The sequence below is a fragment of the Falco rusticolus genome, chromosome 1, assembly GCF_015220075.1.
Source record: "Falco rusticolus isolate bFalRus1 chromosome 1, bFalRus1.pri, whole genome shotgun sequence".
NCBI lineage: Eukaryota > Metazoa > Chordata > Aves > Falconiformes > Falconidae > Falco > Falco rusticolus.
The window spans coordinates 112,921,923-112,939,953 of NC_051187.1; the positions used below are offsets into that span (position 1 = coordinate 112,921,923).

The window sequence follows — 18,031 nt, forward strand, 5'->3', positions numbered from 1 at the left end:
AATTGTTTTAAACCAACTACTTCTACAGCCAGGCAGCTGCAGCTTTTCCTGTATTAAAGATTAGGGACCTTTTTAAAATCTCCAGCCTGTCTTACTGACAGTCAGAATACGCATACATTGTTCTTGTGCCAGAACTGTCCTTTATCTGAAACAGCAACCCACCTCTTGCTCCCTCCACCTTTCTTCCCTCCTTCCACTGTATTTATTCCCTTAGTGTATTTGTGAGAACAACCCTCTCCCCTCTACACGTACGTTGAGCCTCTTCTTATACAAAACATAGTTTTCCCACTGTACCAATCCCTTACTGCATATGTTCTTGCTAGAACCCCTGCTCTTGACATATGCAATCACCGCTGTACATGGTGAAATGAAATAAGTAGTGGTGGCAGTGTAAAACAGCAGCAGCTACTGGGAATAGCTCACACAATAACATTCTGTGCTCATATTCACCTTCCTTGAAGGCTCCCACACACCGTGATTGCTCATATTCATCCCATGTTCTGCTCAAATTCCTCTTTTGTTTTCCTTGACTGTTTCCAACTTAAGCGCTCCTCATTCGTAGCAAAAATTCTTGTTACTGGCCTTTCAGGTCATAACCTTTCAGTCTGTACTATTAAATTTCATTCCATTTCTATTACTCTGGTCCCCAAGGTCAGTGAATCTTTCTGTATGATATTCTAGTCATCCTCCCGATTGACAGCTTCAGTCATCAGGTTAGCGCACCCCTACGTTTTTACCTTAGGCTTAAAGGTGCTGCTCCTCAGTTTAAAGCTAGGCACACAGGTCCCGGTATCTGCAGAGGCCTTGATCAGGGCCTTTATCACACAGAGAATATGCAGTTTTAGTAAAGTTTCTTGTAATGATTTGCCCATCCTTGCTTCATTGGCTCACGGCAGTTCTCATACGAGAACTCTCACTCTTGTTCATTTCTAGTGTGTGACAGAGTTTGGGATTTGAATTTCACACATTTATTGCACACATAAGGAAACTCTAATGGGCTTCAGCTTTAGATCCCGTTAAACAACGTCTTTTTAAATCAATTACCTTCAATAAGTTCCTAATAAAAATGGTAAGTTTTGAGACTACGCTGTCACCTCTTACAGTCATTCCTGAGGGTGCTCCTCAGTACAATGAGTGAGATTATTGCCCTTCCTGCCAATTTTACCACCAGAAAGGTGGGGGAACTTTAGCCTGGACCAGCAGGCACTTTTGGTTTCCGCAACCCAAACCTACAGAAGCTCTGTTTCCTTTTTAAGTGACAAGTTCTTAATTATTTTTGAACCCTGAGCTAATCAAGGTGTTTTCTTGGGATTTTTTCAGCCTGGGAATGAGGTACAGCTGCACGCTTACTTCCTGCTGCCGTTACAGACACACACAATTCTAGGATAAACTGAGAGATGTACTGTTGTAAATACTAGTAAAAAGGAAGGAGGTGCAACTATGATTTCTCAACAGATCAATTAATTTCAGACTTGTTCATAAGCATGTTTGAATTAAATTTGAATACAGGTATTTTTTCCTGAAATCTAAACCAGGATCATTGAGATTCCATCTAATCTGCTGTACTAGTTATTGCTGTTTATTCCTGTTTTTCAGCTGAAGAGAGGAAGACACCCAGTGAATCTAACAGTCCATCTTCATCTTCGCTGTCAGCACTAAGCGACTCCGCCAACAGCAAAGAAGATGCAGATATAACCCCAAAAAACAAGGGTTCAAACAACCTGCTAGTCATTTCTGTAGTGCCTGGTACTCAGACCTCAGTGAACACTGAAGAGAAGTCAGAGAAAGGTATGACGCTTAAATAAATACAGACTGTGACCTTCTACGCAGTCGATCTGGCCACGATGTAAGGAATATGTTTTCCTGTTTTATTTTTCAGGCTTTGAATGTGTTTTCTGTAACTTTGTCTGCAAAACAAAAAATATGTTTGAGCGCCATCTGCAAATCCACCTGATCACACGGATGTTCGAGTGTGATGTGTGCCACAAGTTCATGAAGACACCTGAACAATTACTGGAGCACAAGAAATGCCACACAGTCCCCACCGGTGGGCTCAAGTAAGGAAAGCAAGTACACAAACTTTTACTGTGTTAAGTACCTCTAATACTGTAGGGGTAGGACAAAAGGAAGTCAATTAGAAAGGGTTAGTTAAATGTCTGATAATCCAGATTTGGGGCTTCCCTCTATTTAGATGACTCAAGCCCAGTCCTTTAGTGTAGGCTTGCATCATGATAGCAGACCAGTAAAACCTGGCAGCAATTGTAGTATCCACTGGTTTTAGAGCTGTAACAAACTATGATCCTTTCCCTTTTCAAGTCAAATAGGAGGCACTATGTGATAGGTCCTACAGGGAATAAGGCAGCACTACACAGAGGTGCTGGCAAACTAAGAGGGGGTTTTCTCAAGGCATCAGAGCAAAGGAGAGCACACAGCACAGGCTCTGGTCTGCACCTGGCTCAAAGAAACTTAAACCCTGTACAGTCCCTGCAACTAGGTATGACATTATAAAAGTTATAACCTTTGTAGACTCTAATGCAAAGTCAGTCCCCTTCAAGAATTAGTAACTTCAGTGCTTTCTGCTTTGGTTTGCACACCCCAGAACGATCACTTGTATAAACTGGCATGTAATGAGTAATACACTCTTTTAAGGAAAAAGCCCTTTGGCTTTGGCTAAGGTGGTGTCCTTTAAGGTCTGTTGGTGCAGAGCAGTGTTTCTAGAGAATGAACAAGCCCTTCTGTCAAAGTTGGACCCCTGAGGGAAGGAGTGACTGCTGGGGCCATATGCTTGCTCTCTGTGGGCGGGCAATGTGACATTATGCAAGATGTACGTACATCCCTGGTCTCTGTTTGTTCCAGCTGCTGCAGGAAAAGAGGCTGGAACCGCTTTGAGCCTCGCTAGGGTTCAGCACAGGACTCCTGCTTCTGTTGCTCTTGCTAAGCAAACTAGTGTTTTCAGTGACAAGCACACCATGTTTAACGTTATCACGAGCAGCATTATCAGATAGTTTGCACTGCAGTTTTTTAAAACTGGTTCTGTTTGCCAGGCAGCGTCTGGTCTCCAGCTCAGTAGTTCCATGAACTGGCATCTGTGGTCACTTGAGATGCGACGACTGAATCTGGGAAGAAGACCAGACTGAGACACAAGTAGTGTGCCAGAACGACGGGATGTCTGTCTTGGACGTACAGACTGAGTTGTCTAACACATTTGGGTTTAAGCTGCACAGAATCTGTTCTATTTACCAAGGAAAAACCATGACCTATGACTCAGGCCTTCCTGACAGAATAGCTTTCTCAGTCTGCATAAGTTATTCCTGTTCAACTCAAGTAATAATTAGGCACCTTGAAAGCTGCACCTAAGAAAAAGCTCTGATTTATCTTTTTTTTAAGGCATCCAGAAAAGCCTGAAGATATCTAAGTAAATTGTATTTTTCTGTTTCCTGTTTGCTGTGGGGGAAGAGAAAAAAACATGATTCCTCCAGCTCCAGGTCAAAACTTGAGATTCTGATCCAAAGAGCACCCAGCCCAGGAGAGGTATGTGTGCACAGACAGCCGAGTCCTCTGTTGCGATAGAGCTAATCACGTTAGTGGCCTCAGTGCCAGGCTCCCTCTCTGGATCAGAGTACTTGATGAGCATCAGTAAAAGTGTCTGGATGTTTTAGTATCCGCTTGTCCTCCTGTATTACTCACTGTGCTCAAAAGTCTCGTCATTAGCAGGTATACTAACGTTAAACCTGTATGTGCAACCAGTTGTAGCAAGGGAAAACGCACAGGGAGAGAAAGGCTCTCTGCTTAGAAATTATCTGAAAGCTGGAACACAATCGGCAGACCTGCTAAACGGTGAACGCAGGTCAGTGGCACGTGGAGACGTCTGTAAGGCAGTGGCCACGTGCCTTGGTCGTATCTGTTTGTCTAGACCCGCTCTTTTAGCTGCCCGGTTCCATCCGGAAGGGAGTGTGCTTTGCTTCATGCAGCAGAGGTTGCTGGCACGTAGCTGTCCTCACCAGCTTCCTCTCAGCTACATAAAAGCAAAAGCGGGTGTGTTTTGGGGTTGTTAGTGGCCAGGCTTGTTCAGCTCAGGCTTCCTTCCAAGCTTTCACGATTCCCTCCTCCAGCCTTCTCAGCCCTTTCAGGTCCAGGAACCGGGGGTGAGGGCCTTTGCCATGTCCACCCCGGTCCGGACGCTTGCCGCTGTGAGTAAGCGGAGCCCACATCCTGTTCCCACACAGGAACAATTCCTGCTGCGGCAGAGGCGGCTGTAGGCAAACGCTGCCAAACACACGCCCCCTTGGAGCATGGCTAGCTCATCTCCCAGAAACGGGAATCCCTACAAATCTTCCTAACACTGGCTTTCAGCTGCTGCTAGCAGGATACCCAGCAAGCTTGTTGTTCAGGGTCACATAAAAGGAATTTCCTAAGCTTTTGCTGTACATGTGGTATTACAAGTTTATTCCATCTTTACTTAAACAGCTGTTTCATACTCAACTGTAAACACTCACTTTAAACTACTTCTTAATGGAAAAAATGGCCAAAGCGACTTCGTGCAAACACTAGGAATGTCGTTACACAAAGTACCTGTGAATCAGTCACCCACTCTGCACTACCCAGCCTGCTTTGCAGAATCTTCCCCGTCAAGGTAAGCCAGAAGATTACAGAGATGCTCCTTCAGAGGGAATCAGTGTTTTCCTAGGAATGCGTGAGCTCTACTGCCACTAAATGGGCAACCCTCCTCTAAGTAGAGACGTGTCAAGGTGAACCAAGTATTCGACAGAGGCTTCACAGGGAGAACTAAGTGCCTTTTTCTCCTCTTTAAGTAGGTGAGAGAGGGGTTGAATGACAGGGTTAAACCAGGTCTGCGGGTCTTCCAGCCGAGTGACTTCTCTTTCCTCTGTCCCTGCCTTTCCTTGCTGTGTTACCAGGTGCCCGTTCTGCATCTACTCCACTAACCGCCCCGCAGCAATGGAGTGCCACCTGAAGACTCACTACAAGATGGAGTACAAGTGCCGGATCTGCCAGACAGTGAAAGCGAATCAGCTGGAGCTGGAGATGCACATCCGAGAACACCGCCTTGGCAACCATTACAAGTGTGACCAGTGTGGCTACCTGTCCAAGACCGCCAACAAGCTGATCGAACATGTGCGTGTCCACACTGGTGAGCGCCCTTTTCACTGTGACCAGTGCAGCTACAGCTGCAAACGCAAAGACAATCTCAACTTGCACAAGAAACTGAAGCATGCTCCACGCCAGACTTTCAGCTGCGATGAGTGCCTGTTCAAGACTACCCACCCTTTTGTCTTCAGCCGCCATGTGAAGAAGCACCAGAACGGGGACTGCTCCGAAGAGGAGAAGAAGGGCCAGTATTCAACCTCCAAGGAAGCCAGTCCGCTCCTACCCGTGAACAGCTCCAGAAACCTCCTGTCACCCCTCTCAGTTATGTCTGCCTCCCAGGCTCTGCAAACAGTGGCTATGTCGGCTGCACACGGCGGCGGGGCAGAGCCAAACTTGGCAGTGAAAGCCTTGGCCATCAACGGCACTTCCCTGTGCTTTGATAAATACTGGAACTCAGAGTTTGCCCATCTTATTCCTTTAACAATGTTTTTCCCAAAAAACCACTACGATCTCACATTCCATCCACCCAGACCTCAGACTGCACCGGGAGGTGCCTCTTCACCTAAACACTCCTTCCTTGCCTACCTTGGACTAACAGAAAGGGCAGAAACTGTCTGAGGGCAGTTACATTCTGTACCAAAAATACCCCAACAAACCCAGCAGGTATACATTGCTGCAACACGTAGACCGAAGAAGTAACGAACACTTGTACTATATCATTAGTAAGGTTTAGAAAATGGCTCTGTGTGTATACTTATTGCATTGACATGAAAGCTGCTTTATTAAATCTTCAAGAGGTGACCTACTGCATACTTCTACCTTCAGAGGCATGTTCCCAGTACTCTTATCTAAGAAACTATTTTGTCTTGTTAAGCTGAAAAAGAGTGTCCTTAACGGCAATCAGCACTTGTAAGATTACATATTGATGCATTTTATTTTTGGGCTTTGTGTGCGTGCGGGTGCGTGAAAGAGAGTCTGCCTGTAGCGTGCCATGACATTGCTTTTGCACATCCCTTGTATTGGCTTATTTAATTATTATTCCTTTCCCTTTTTCACACATTTGCTCCCTCCTTTCCCTCCATCTCCCTCTGAACTTTAGAGCTGTGGAAGGAGTAACGCTTGGTTCAGGGTGGACCGGTGTATTATTTCAGTGCTGTTTGCAGCTTCCTTTAATTGTTTGATGCCTTGCACTCAGTTGTCAAGGTTTGAGGATTTGGGGTAGAACTGATGAGGAAAAGGTTGCTTTCAGCACTGCAGGATGAGAGTATGACAATGAGAAGCGTGTGTATGTACACACACACACACACACACACACATGCAGTGTGTGCAGTCTACACACCCACGCAGCAGGCCCAAGGCTTAACTGTTACACAGGTGTAACAAACACCTGCATCTGGGCCATAGCATACATCTTTTGTTTTAAAAGGGCATATATATATATATACACACACACACTTTTTTTTATATATATATATACTGTGTTATGCAGCGGTTACCTTTTAGTTTGCAGGAACAACTTGTGTAACTAGAATGCTATGGTGGAAAAAAAAAATCCGACAAGGGGATTAAAAAAAGGGTATGGATAAATTCTGGGTATAAATACTCAGACTAAAAAAAAAAAAAGGCAGTTTTGCACAGTGCTTTAGTCTTGCACTAGTTTGTTTCTCACTTGCAAAAAAAAAAAAAAGAAAAAAAACAAACTGTGGGCTGAAGGTAAGACGACTGTTTATTTGAAAAGGTACTAGTAACTTCTTTGAACTAGAAAGCTATAAAAAGATGCTGTTTGAACCATACAGTTCTCTTTTATACCCTCAGTATTTAAATTGTACTTGCAAATTCTACAGTCCTATTGATAACCTCCATGTTATTAGTAATACTTTATTCCTTTTTGTTAATGGCGGATAGAGCATACACTGCTAGGAAGCTAACTTTATACTTATTTAACGCTCCTACTTGTGGTCATTAAAATGACATGTTATATGTAGCACTTTATTGCAGGAAGAAGCAAAAGCGGATTGGTTGTGTAACCTTTGTTAATCTCAAAATGCCAAGAGTGATCTTAATTTAAGAGAAGCTAACTGACTGTTAATTGCATTGTGTTTCTTAGATGATGTAATATCCAGGAAGAAAGATCAGGAGTAAAAGTACTCTGCATTAAAATTGGAAGTATAAAATATGAAACATTTCAAAATTATCATTGACTTACAGGAATGCTTTCTTACTGGATTGTTTTCCACAGTGTCTCTTCAATTCGGATCTTGCTGTCTTTCACCAGGTATTAGAAATGTCTGACCTAGTTTTTGTCAGTCCCCTCTCTGTCCCTTGGCCAAGCCACTGTAGGAGGTGCCCTGAGTCACATCTAACTTACTATCCACCCACCATCATGCTATCCTGAAGGAGCAACTTCTGCAGGTTGTTGGGAGGTGGGGGGATCCGACCGGCCAGTTGGAGCCAAGCCCTTGTGAGTGACAGCACTAAAGCAACACCCAGGTCAGGAAGGCATTTCTGGTCCACAAGGGCTCTTCGCCATATGCACAACTAGAAACATAACTCAGTCTTCATTAGTTCTTAAATGAAGCTTGTGTAGAAATACTTTTTTGATGCAAAACCTGCATCATTGAACATAGTTGCAGATTCCTACATTTGTTCTGCACTGAGATGGCCAAACATTCTCCACTGTCATGACCAAACTCTTCCTGTTCGTGTTGGGGGATGATATCCTAATCTGTGCACTCCTGTTAACATACTGGAAGCTATTTACAAGGGGGAAATATCCAAAACAGTAGCAGGTTCTCATTGCAAATTATTAATTGACAGAGAAGTCCCACCATTTTGTTTACATTCCAGCAGACAGTTTTGGTTCTAATGGGCATGTGGCAGTTCTGTCTGTCTATGCAGTAAAGAAAAGCCATCTGTTCCAAAGTATGTAGAAACCTTTGTAAACAACCTACGTAACTCAGGGCCCTGTTTGCCATGCTTTACTCCGTCAGAACTCCGGGTAACACCACCACACACACCCCCTGCCTGGAGTACAGACAAAATAGGAAATGCTGTATTAGCAAATACTCAAAGCATAAAGAATTGAGTATCCCAACAGCATGAAATACGCAATCTGCATCCACAAACTGTATCGGTTCTTTAAAATAGACTCAATGCATATATCTCCGACCCCACCATAGATGAGCAAACACTCCCAAATTAAAAAGCTTGTTTTTCAGACCGACAGGTAAAGCACAGCTGTCTAAGGAGGAAGAAATAGGAATATTAGTAGGACACTATGTAAGCCAAATGGCAGTTTAAATAGGGCTGGAACTTCCAAGGATGAGCTGTCAGCATGCGAACGCCATGTGTTCGACGACGTTCCACTGTACCAGTATCTGACATAGTAATGTTTAATGTACCTGGGAAATTTATTTAGCACTTTGGAAAGGATAAACTAATTCTTTCTGGCAAGTTATAGAAGTTTTCTCTGTAAGGAAAGGTGTGTTAGGAGGTTTTTATTTTTTTAAGAAAAAAATACAGTATTTATCAGAGCTCATGCATATTAAGATGATTGGTTTGCAGTTCAAGGCTAAAGAAAGGAATGTTCTCCAGAGGTTTCCCAGACTGACTAATGACCAACAGTTCTGATAAATTCCGCCCCCCCTCCCCCCTCAAAGGTAATTTCATACTGGTTTTCACTATGCATTCTTTAATGAAAGCTAGCATGTTTTTCCATTTGGTAATTCAGTTAAAGTTCTCAGCAGTTTTTTTCTTTCTCCTGTCTTTTTTTTTTTTTAACTTGTATTTTTTTCAAATATCATTCTGTCAAGGTTTGTGTACATTAATAAAAATTTGTATTGTATAAAGCTTTTTGCATTATAAGGCTGTACAGGGTCATTTTGACAGTAACTGGTATATTTCTTTGCATCTTATGTTGCATTGCCAATTTCTAGTGTATCCAGTTTGGAAGTACAATATACTCTAATTAAAAAGGTTGGCTATATTCTTGTTTCTTTTTGGTTTTCCTTCCTCTCTTTATTTTTTACCTTAAATATATTTAGGCTTGATTTGGAGGGACAGCAAAAGAGTTCTCCAACAAGATGAGAAGATAGAAACTAAAAAGGGAAGATGTTATCAATGGTTGAAATGGAAAAGGAAAGCTCTGGTTATTACTGCTGATGAAAAAATATAGCAAATGCTCCTAGGATGGCTGCAGGACTTCTCTCTGTGGGCTCTGGACAGGTACCACCCCTCCAGGGCAATTCTGCAAGGGGGATAACGCCTCTTCTGAGGGGTCTGCTCAGTTGTGAGGATGGTGGAGCGCCCTGGCCCTACTCTCCTCAGCCCTGCAGGTCAAAACTCAGACCCTTAAGCAGTAGTTTGATGAACCTGACCTTGCCTGACAGCAGCCCCAATGAAATCAGGTGAACTTGTAAAAAGGAGTTACACAGTGAGTAAAGGAACATCGTGCATTAAGAGATTCTAATGGAAATCTATGTTTTTAAATTGTAAAAATACCATGTACGCATTTTGTCAGCATTTTAGAAAAAGCTATTGTTTTTCACCAAAGATTAATGAAATAATTAAAATGCACAGAGGAGGCTAAAGATGGATAGCCTAAGAGCAGACAGATTTCCAAGAAGCAAAGATATTATTGGTTCCACTCAACAAGAAAAGATACTTAACATCCTAAAAAGAAGTTGGAGTATTTAAACACTAGCCAAGAAAAAAAAAATCCGGGTATTCATTAGATGAAAATTATCCTCAGATAAATTAATGTTAACATTAAATACAGCTGGATTGCCCTGTGCCCTCAGTTAGACAGTGTTAAGGTCTAATCAACTGAAAAATAGTTATGGTTATTTCTGCTGGGGTATGGACACTTAATTTTCAGAGCCTTTGTCAGTACCTTGTTGAAGTACATGGTGCTCTTAACAGCTCGTGTGTTGAACCCACTACTCCTTTCGCCGGTGACTAGTTAGGTGAAGGGAAGGCAGCCTGAGCTTTGCCATAGGGTTGGTAAGTCATGTTCAAGAAGATGTGGTCTTCCTCTCCTCTTGCACAGTATCTGTAATGGAAAATACACAGTGATCGTCTGTGTGGTGGGGTTTTGGGTTGGTTTTTTGGTTTGGTTTTTTTTGCCAGACACAAATAGTTATCCTAGCAATTAAAAGACAGTCATGCAAATATTCTAATTTTGAACGGTATTTCAGAGGTTGATCTACCAAGCCCTGATTATTTCTTGATGGTTTTAAAACAGACCTCTGCTGCGTAAATTGCTTCAGTTCTGTTGTAAATTATTATAAGCATTCGCTTAATTGAGGTAACGGTTTAAGATGTAGGTTCAAATGTTCAGTCAAAACAAGCAGAGACAGTGCAGAGGGTGAGCCGAAGAGCACCTTGGCTGGCAAAGTGGCCGTGGCTGCCTCTGCACGAGGAAGAAGCACTGTGCCCTATTTCACAGCGCTGCAATGGCCCTAGGAGGGGGCTGAGCAGAGGGCTGAAGTATCCCACCCGCGTAAGCAGTCAGCTAGCAGTTAAGAGCAAGTCTTGTAGCAGCTCCAGACCTGGAGTCTTACTCTAAGCTTTTGTCTAAAAGCTCAGACTCAATGTCAACTGAAGGACCAACCATCCTCCTGTACTCCCCTCTCTAGCTTTACCAAAACCGTATGTCTGACAGCAGAACCCCATGCGTACCCATGTAGGCGTATTACTGCCACATGCTGATGTGTGATAAAGAGCCACTGTCCTTTGCAGCAGGCGGCCGTAACACGCTAATTGTAGACCTGCACAATTTTAGCCAATTAACTCAACCTTCCCTAACCTGTCCTTTCCCTAATCTGTCTTTTCTGACACGTACACCAATACACAGGTGTGGTGATGGAAAACATCTCGGTTTGTGTATTGACCCTCAGGACAGCAAGAACTGCCCTGCTCTCATTGCACATGTGCCATATATGTTAAAAAAAAAATTACCTTAAAAGTGGACATTTCTTCAAGCAGAATTATTCTTATACTCCTACACCCGCCACAGTGATCATGAGCCCAGCAGAACAAGGCCTTGGGAAAAAACCCAACCCTGAAGTTTTCTGTAATACTTGACTGTAGAGTGACATTCTTCTGCAGGGTATGGCATCATTTATGGAGAGCCAAGTTTTAAAATACAAGTTTTATGCGTTAGAAATTTATCAGTCCTGCTCCTAACAAACAGGCGTCTGCATTATATCATCCACCCTTCTATCTGTTGCTAATTGGCCTCCTTGTTGACAAGTCTCAGCAGCAAGGTTAAGTACTGGCTGTAAAAGCAATCTAGCCTCTTGCCCGAGGGGGTCAGAGCTCAGGCAGACTGTGCAGGAGCCCGCACAGCCTCTTCTCTGCTATATATTTTCTGGGAGCTAATAAAACACCAGCGCAATCACTCCTACCCGGAGGTCTGCCAACCGCTACAACGTCTGCGGAGCTGCACTGAGCGGTATGTCAGCTTCTCATCGCAGAGGCACTCAAGCAGTCCGCACGGGAAAAGGCATCATCTTTTGCGTCGAAGTTTTGCAGACTACCAGTGAAGCAGCTAAAACTTCCAGAAGCGACAGCCAACCTTGGGCGCGGGGTAGCCGAGGCCCAACTGCCCAGCAGGAGCCCCTGGAGAAGGGATGGGGCTGTGCTTAGTGCCCCGAGTTCGATGCCCACTGAAAGGGGAGTGTCTTCAAGGTGATTCATCTTGATCTAACAAATCCACTAGCTGCTTTTTAAAATCTTGGCCAAAAAATCCTGGTGGGAGGCCACAGGGATCAACCAGCTGCCTGTTTCCCAGGAGCGTGCACCAGCTGGTGTACGGCACCGCTGGCATCGAGCCCAGCGGGGCAGCTCAGATGTCGCACGTGTCATGGCAAATCCAGGCGCGGTTAACAGGTTACATCAGAGCCAAAGACCAGAACTTGGATAGTGGGCTTGTGGCACAGTGCTCGGGAACACGCTGCTGTGTGCACTAGGAAGCCATCCAGTTGCTAGGTACCAGGCAGTGCATCAGAAGTGCAGCTGTTGTGCTTTCACATGTGCACAACAGCTGTCTGACCAGCGCAGCAGTGGCTATATCTACCTGTACGACTCTCTTAAGTATCCACCATCTTAAAAAGGAAAAGGGGTAGGGGGGTGAGGGGGGAAGAAAGAAAAGGAAAAAAAAGGTAATTCAGAGCTGGAGCTGAGTAGTAGCAGGGGTGGAGGACGGGGACACACATGAACTCAAAATGTGTTATTAAGTTAAAAAAACCAAAAAAAAAAAACCAATGAAGGAAAAAACCCAACACACACGCACCCACTTCCAAATAAAAACCCAACAACTGTACAGCAGAAGAGCACAAAGTGACACTCTGGCACTGCTTTGCAGCCTTGTGAAGCCTCTCTGACCTGCTTCCCTACCTTTAAGATGGGTAGGGAGGGCATTCCAGGCTAGGAGGTGGGTTTGCTTTGTTTTGTTTTGTTTTTCAGTTGCTCCATTTCCCTCCCCCTCAACTGTAATTAAAACGCAACATATGGCACAACCCTGAAAAAACCCTCACAAAACCAACAGGTTTTCCAATTTAGGCAATAGTCAATGAAAAGAGGCTTTGAGTTCCTGTACTGTCCTCTGTTGTTTGCATGTAGTTCTGCTCTACTTTCCTTTTCAAATCTCTACATTCTATCACATACCTTTTTTTTTCTCCAGCGCTTCTCAGACAGCATTTCACTGGAACTGCAGACTTTGGATTGTTACTGTTCCGGAAGGTGCCTGTTTAAATAGAGAACAGAAACACGGTCTCTACCACTGGGCCCCTAGACCTTCGTGCCAGTGTTCGCAGCGCAGCCTCCTGTGATCAAACCCCAAACCAGGCCCCGCTTTCTGGCCGGGCGACAAAATAGCAAATACTTTGTTGGTTCTGTCCCTGTTACTGCATGTTCATTCACATGCCAGGACTGAAGAATTTGCTTTTTAACAGATTCAACAGGAAGCCAGTTGGGAGGGTCAAAGCTCGTAATTGATGTGCTCACGCGTAGCAGAGTAGGACTTCAGACCCTATTTATGCATAACTGCGGGAATGACTACGAGCACGCTCTCCCCAGCTTGCTCTCGCTGCCTCCTTAAGCATTTTGCCCCAGATAACCATGTGAGCCCGGTCTAGCCCCTACTCGGGAAAGGCTGGCTTCTCTCTGCCCGAACACCCACAACAGCAGCACTACCACTGCAATGCCCAACACCGACTCATTTGCCAAAAACGGCAGACCTAAGGGCTGGAGCACAGCCCTGCCCGGCCAGCAGTGCTGGGGTGCTGTGCAGCGTCACGCACACATGGTTTGTCTGGGTACTGACAGCGAGTGTTGCTTGAGGAGAAAGCAAAAAAGTCATTTGGCTTCCTTGTAGGACTAACTTTGTTAAAACTATGTGGGTAGATTAATGCAGAACTTCTTGCTAGAACCAGAAAAATAAATTATGATAAACTATAAATGTCTTTTATTTCTTGTATTGCAGGGATGAATGCTTTCCTGATACCCAGACTTTCCAGTACACAGTGTGCAACTGCGTTCCATTACAGTCAGAGGCACTAGTTATTTTAGCAAGAAAATCATAGTGGTTTTTTGTCCAGAAATTGAGAAAAAAAGTTTAAAAGGCACAGGAATATAAGTAAAGGTAAACAGTTGCAGGAGTGCCATCTCCATATGATTCTGAAATAATATGCATACATTGGTGGCTGTCACGCATGCCAGTGACACTTTTAAGACATACCAGAATAGCTCTAGCTGCAGGTGTTATCAGAGCAATGCCTGTTTGCACTCTGAATATTTAGTAAGCAAGCACTAAGACTTCATGGCTTTATACCTAGCTACCTATTTTAGCAGGACTGCGCACCTAGAACTTAAAGGAAAGGTCTAAATATAATGTTAATGTGATTTAAAAGTACATACTGCATCTTTTAAATTGACATTTCGATTAAAAATAAGTGAGATCCAGTTGTTTAGTGACACTGCGACTAAGATTGCATTTTTACCAGTCAAGTTTCATTCTTATTCGGTGACAGATTTCTCTTAAGATAGACAGAGTCAGGAAGAACAGTTCTCCAGTCACTCAAACCAGGAATATATAATTAAGGGTGCACTGAATCACTTCCCAAAATTGGGAAATCACATCTTATGGATAAACACATTTACAATAGACATGTTTCATGATAAACACATTGTTACTTTCCTGTGGCTCGTCATTAAAGTGAGTAATGGTGTAATAAAATTTCATTCACATGTGATTTTAACAGGAAAACAATGCCATGTGCGCTGCAACAGGTTATTATGTACATCTACGCGTGCATACCTGCCATCCCTAAAGCTCTCCCAAGTACTTCTTCAGCTTGGTTTTGGCAGCTCTGCTGCACGGCAGTGAGCCCATCGGCACGTACAGGTTTGGCAGTGCTCAGCTGCGGGGGCATGGTCGCAGCACGCCCCACACATCACCTACTGGCCCAACGCTCGTTTGGTGCTGAGCTCCAGCTGCTTGGCAGGCGTGCTGCAGTCATGGTAGCGTCTGTACCTGGAACGGCACCCCTTCCACGGCATTCCCAGTGTGCTGTCCCGGCTCAACTGATGTAACAAGGAATTAAACCGGGAAAAAAAAGAATCCACTCATGTTTTCTTCTAAACTCTGTTTAATTAACCAAGGTCCCTTCGGTGCTGCCATAGTAAATCACACCTGACATACTCCTAACGCGACTGCCCAAGACGTGAGTACTTAGATACAGAGGCAGAGCTGACCTGCTGCCACCAAACCGGGTCCTTTCTTTAAACCTATTTGTATCTCCGGCACCGCGTTGTTCCCCAAGTTACATGCAACGACACTATGTAAAAAAGCACTTTCTTTGCTGCTGTGACACACTAAATACCCACTCACTACTTACACTGCAAAGCAGCCCCTGAGTAGCCTTCCCCAAGCACTGCTATGGCCCGCAGCAGGCCCCTGAGCTGGACAGAGTCCCACGCTGCTCTCGCCACAAGCAGGGGCCACTCTGTACTGGTGACCATTGTGTCACCCTCCTCTGGCCCTCTCCGCTGACATGAAAAGCTCATTCTGCTCACGGCTCACGCCCATACGTGGTAAAAGGACTGACCCTGCCAGACTGGCCCACTCATTCCTCAGTTCCAGCCAGTGTCCTGCTTCAGGGTAAATGCAACTGGCCAATGCTGCAGAAAGAAGAATTACAAAACAACAACAACAAAAAAATAGCCAGAAGTTGGGATCGCTCAGAGGTTTCTTCCAGTGGAATGTTTTCCTGTCAGACAAGTTTTAAAAGAAGTTTCTTGTGGAGAATTTGTGGCTCCTGGCAGTGAACGCTACTGGCCATGTTCTGACCCGCTGCCTCCGGATCTGTAAATCCTTTACAAAGAGGCTCTCCCGAGCATTCTTTAGAAACTGGATGTTTTCCATCAGGATTTTTGGTTCTGTCACTCTGACAGCCAGTTCCTCAACTTTTACATTTGCCATTGGCAGCACAAGTCATGTGAGTAATGCCGTTGGTTTTTTGTCACCTGATCAGTAGCTTGGTGAGATCCAGGCTCTTATCTGGTGGTAAAGACCAAGAATCCTCCACCTTTCAGGAGCCAAAATGAAATGGGTGGGTGGTTTTTTTCTGTAATTCAGAAAATTTGTTTCCTGTGCAATCTTTTTTAGACTAGACTAGGGCTAGACTAACAGACGAACTGAGACACCTAACTTACTTTTAATAACCAAATAAAGCAGATCACCAAAATCATCACTGGCAGCGAAAGCAAGGCCAGGACTCTGAAGTCTCTCATGTGAACGTTCCCTAGCTGCCAAAAGCTTGCATGGTTCAAAGCTCGCTCTTGGCACTGCCAAATGACCAGGGACTACCTCCTCCCAAGTCATCTGTTGGTTTGTGACAGGCCAAAAATTCAAAGAAATCCCACAGCTCTGTAGCTCTTTCTAGAAACCTCAAAAAGAAAGGCAATTTACCTCTCCTCTGAGATCTGCTGTCTTTACTTATGTTGACATTGAATTTACAGCGTAAACACTGAAAGCCAGAGAACTTCCACCCCAGCAGTACTCACAGCAGTGCACGTACTTGGCTCCTCTCACTCTATCCTTGCAGAGGGTGGCCCACTCGTCGGAACGAGTTGCAGCGTCGTAACGTATTATTTATCCTTATTCTACAGTAAGATTGCAAAGTCCCTTCAATCTTCTCATCACAGGCCCAGTGACGCAAGGGGTCTTTCTGAAGACTGCTTTCCTGTTAACATAAAAGGAAAAATCACCTGCAAACACCCCATAACACAACACATATTGTCATTCAAGTGAAATCTGAAAACTTACGCCATCCCAAGGAAGCACTCGGCTTGAATTCTGACGGGAGCCTTGCTCCCCCTCTCCTTCCTGGCAATAAATAGCACAGCCAACAAAGAAAGCAACCTTCAAGGAAAGATCCCTTCCCACCTATTCAAAGGTCTTTGAAAGATCTCCTGGGAAGGTGGGAGAAAACAGAGAAACCTCCCACCCACGGCCACAGCCCGCAGGCAGCTGCTCCGTACTCTGAGGCTGCAGGGAAGAAAGCCTCAGCCTTTCCAGACCCAGCAGGCACTCTGGGGCGCTGGGAAGGCACGGCCCGTGAGAGGGCAGCGGCCTGTCCACACACCGTCCATTTGCCCGCGCTGCTACATCTCACCGTGCTCTTGACAGTAACCACCGTTTCTTTTACTGATGGACAATCCAGCACGTGCCAGACCCCCCCGGTCGGCAGGTCACTGAAGGGAGGACCTAAGGCTTGGGTGGCAACACCTGAGGTTGGCAATACAGCCCTGCAGGAACGCAGGGGCAGGAGGCCAAGGCTCTAACCAAGGAGCTGCAGGAAGGCCCGAAACCAACACTTTGTCACCGGCGGGCCCCAGGTGGCTGTGCTCCGAGCGAGCCTGCGGGTTACCCTGGACAGGAGAGGTGCCAGGAAAGAGATTCATGCAGCTTAACTTGCTCTTTGGGGGGGATGCATCCACCATCGCTCACAGGCTGGCCCTGAAACAAAACAACTGTTTTTTCTTAATTTATAAGGCATGGAAGTTAACCTTGAGGTACTTCCACAGTTCAAAACGTGGCTCTTTTTTCCCTGTTCACGATCAAACAGTACAGTGTAATTCAAACCCACGTCCTGGCAAGGTGAACCGCAGCCAGCCATACCAGCTGCTCAGGGCACCCGCTTCCAATGATCTACCCTCTTTCCTGCTCAAATAATGTCAGAAGATTAAGTCACCTGACTTAAGTAATTACCCATCCTCAACCCCTGGCTGCACATGTTTCCTTGCCTGTGTTGCCACTATATCACATGTCCCTTCAACTATACAAGATTTCTTTTACAGAAAATGTGAAATAATGCAAACACACTAAATACCACAGTGCACTGACTTTTTTTGAACACTTTAGATACAGTATTTTCTGTACCACAGTGCAGTGACTTTTTTTGAACACTTTAGATACAGTATTTTCTGTACCACAGTGCACTGACTTTTTTTGAACACTTTAGATACAGTATTTTCTGTACCACAGTGCACTGACTTTTTTTGAACACTTTAGATACAGTATTTTCTGTACCACAGTGCACTGACTTTTTTTGAACACTTTAGATACAGTATTTTCTGTACCACAGTGCACTGACTTTTTTTGAACACTTTAGATACAGTATTTTCTGTACCACAGTGCACTGACTTTTTTTGAACACCTTAGATACAGTATTTTCTGTACCACAGTGCACTGACTTTTTTTGAACACCTTAGATACAGTATTTTCTGTACCACAGTGCACTGACTTTTTTTGAACACCTTAGATACAGTATTTTCTGTACCACAGTGCACTGACTTTTTTTGAACACTTTAGATACAGTATTTTCTGTACCACAGTGCAGTGACTTTTTTTGAACACCTT

At 44.5% G+C, this 18,031-nt stretch overlaps 1 protein-coding gene and 1 long non-coding RNA gene across 6 annotated transcripts in view; one reads left to right on the forward strand and one right to left on the reverse strand.

Annotated features, from left to right (window-relative positions):
- ZNF827 (zinc finger protein 827) overlaps window positions 1–9,082 on the forward strand; it is a 106,452-nt gene extending 97,370 nt beyond the window's left edge. The window contains exons 12-15 of one of the 5 annotated variants that reach the window (XR_005105652.1): window positions 1,597–1,788; window positions 1,880–2,057; window positions 3,045–4,633; window positions 4,917–5,025. Coding sequence is in view for 2 of the 5 variants with exons in the window: in XM_037396646.1 (XP_037252543.1) it covers window positions 1,597–1,788; window positions 1,880–2,057; window positions 4,917–5,724 (1,178 nt within the window). In the remaining 3 variants the exon portion in view is untranslated. Of the gene's footprint in view, window positions 1–1,596; window positions 1,789–1,879; window positions 2,058–3,044 lie in introns of all 5 variants that reach the window. The other 4 variants (XR_005105650.1, XR_005105651.1, XM_037396657.1 and 1 more) reach the window with 4 other exon arrangements.
- Window positions 8,853–15,572, reverse strand: LOC119152042. The gene is made up of 3 exons (XR_005105654.1): window positions 14,426–15,572; window positions 12,775–12,853; window positions 8,853–10,156 (listed from the first exon to the last, which is right to left on the reverse strand). It is a non-coding gene; the product is annotated as an uncharacterized LOC119152042 (long non-coding RNA).
- Between the last annotated feature and the right edge of the window lie 2,459 nt (window positions 15,573–18,031).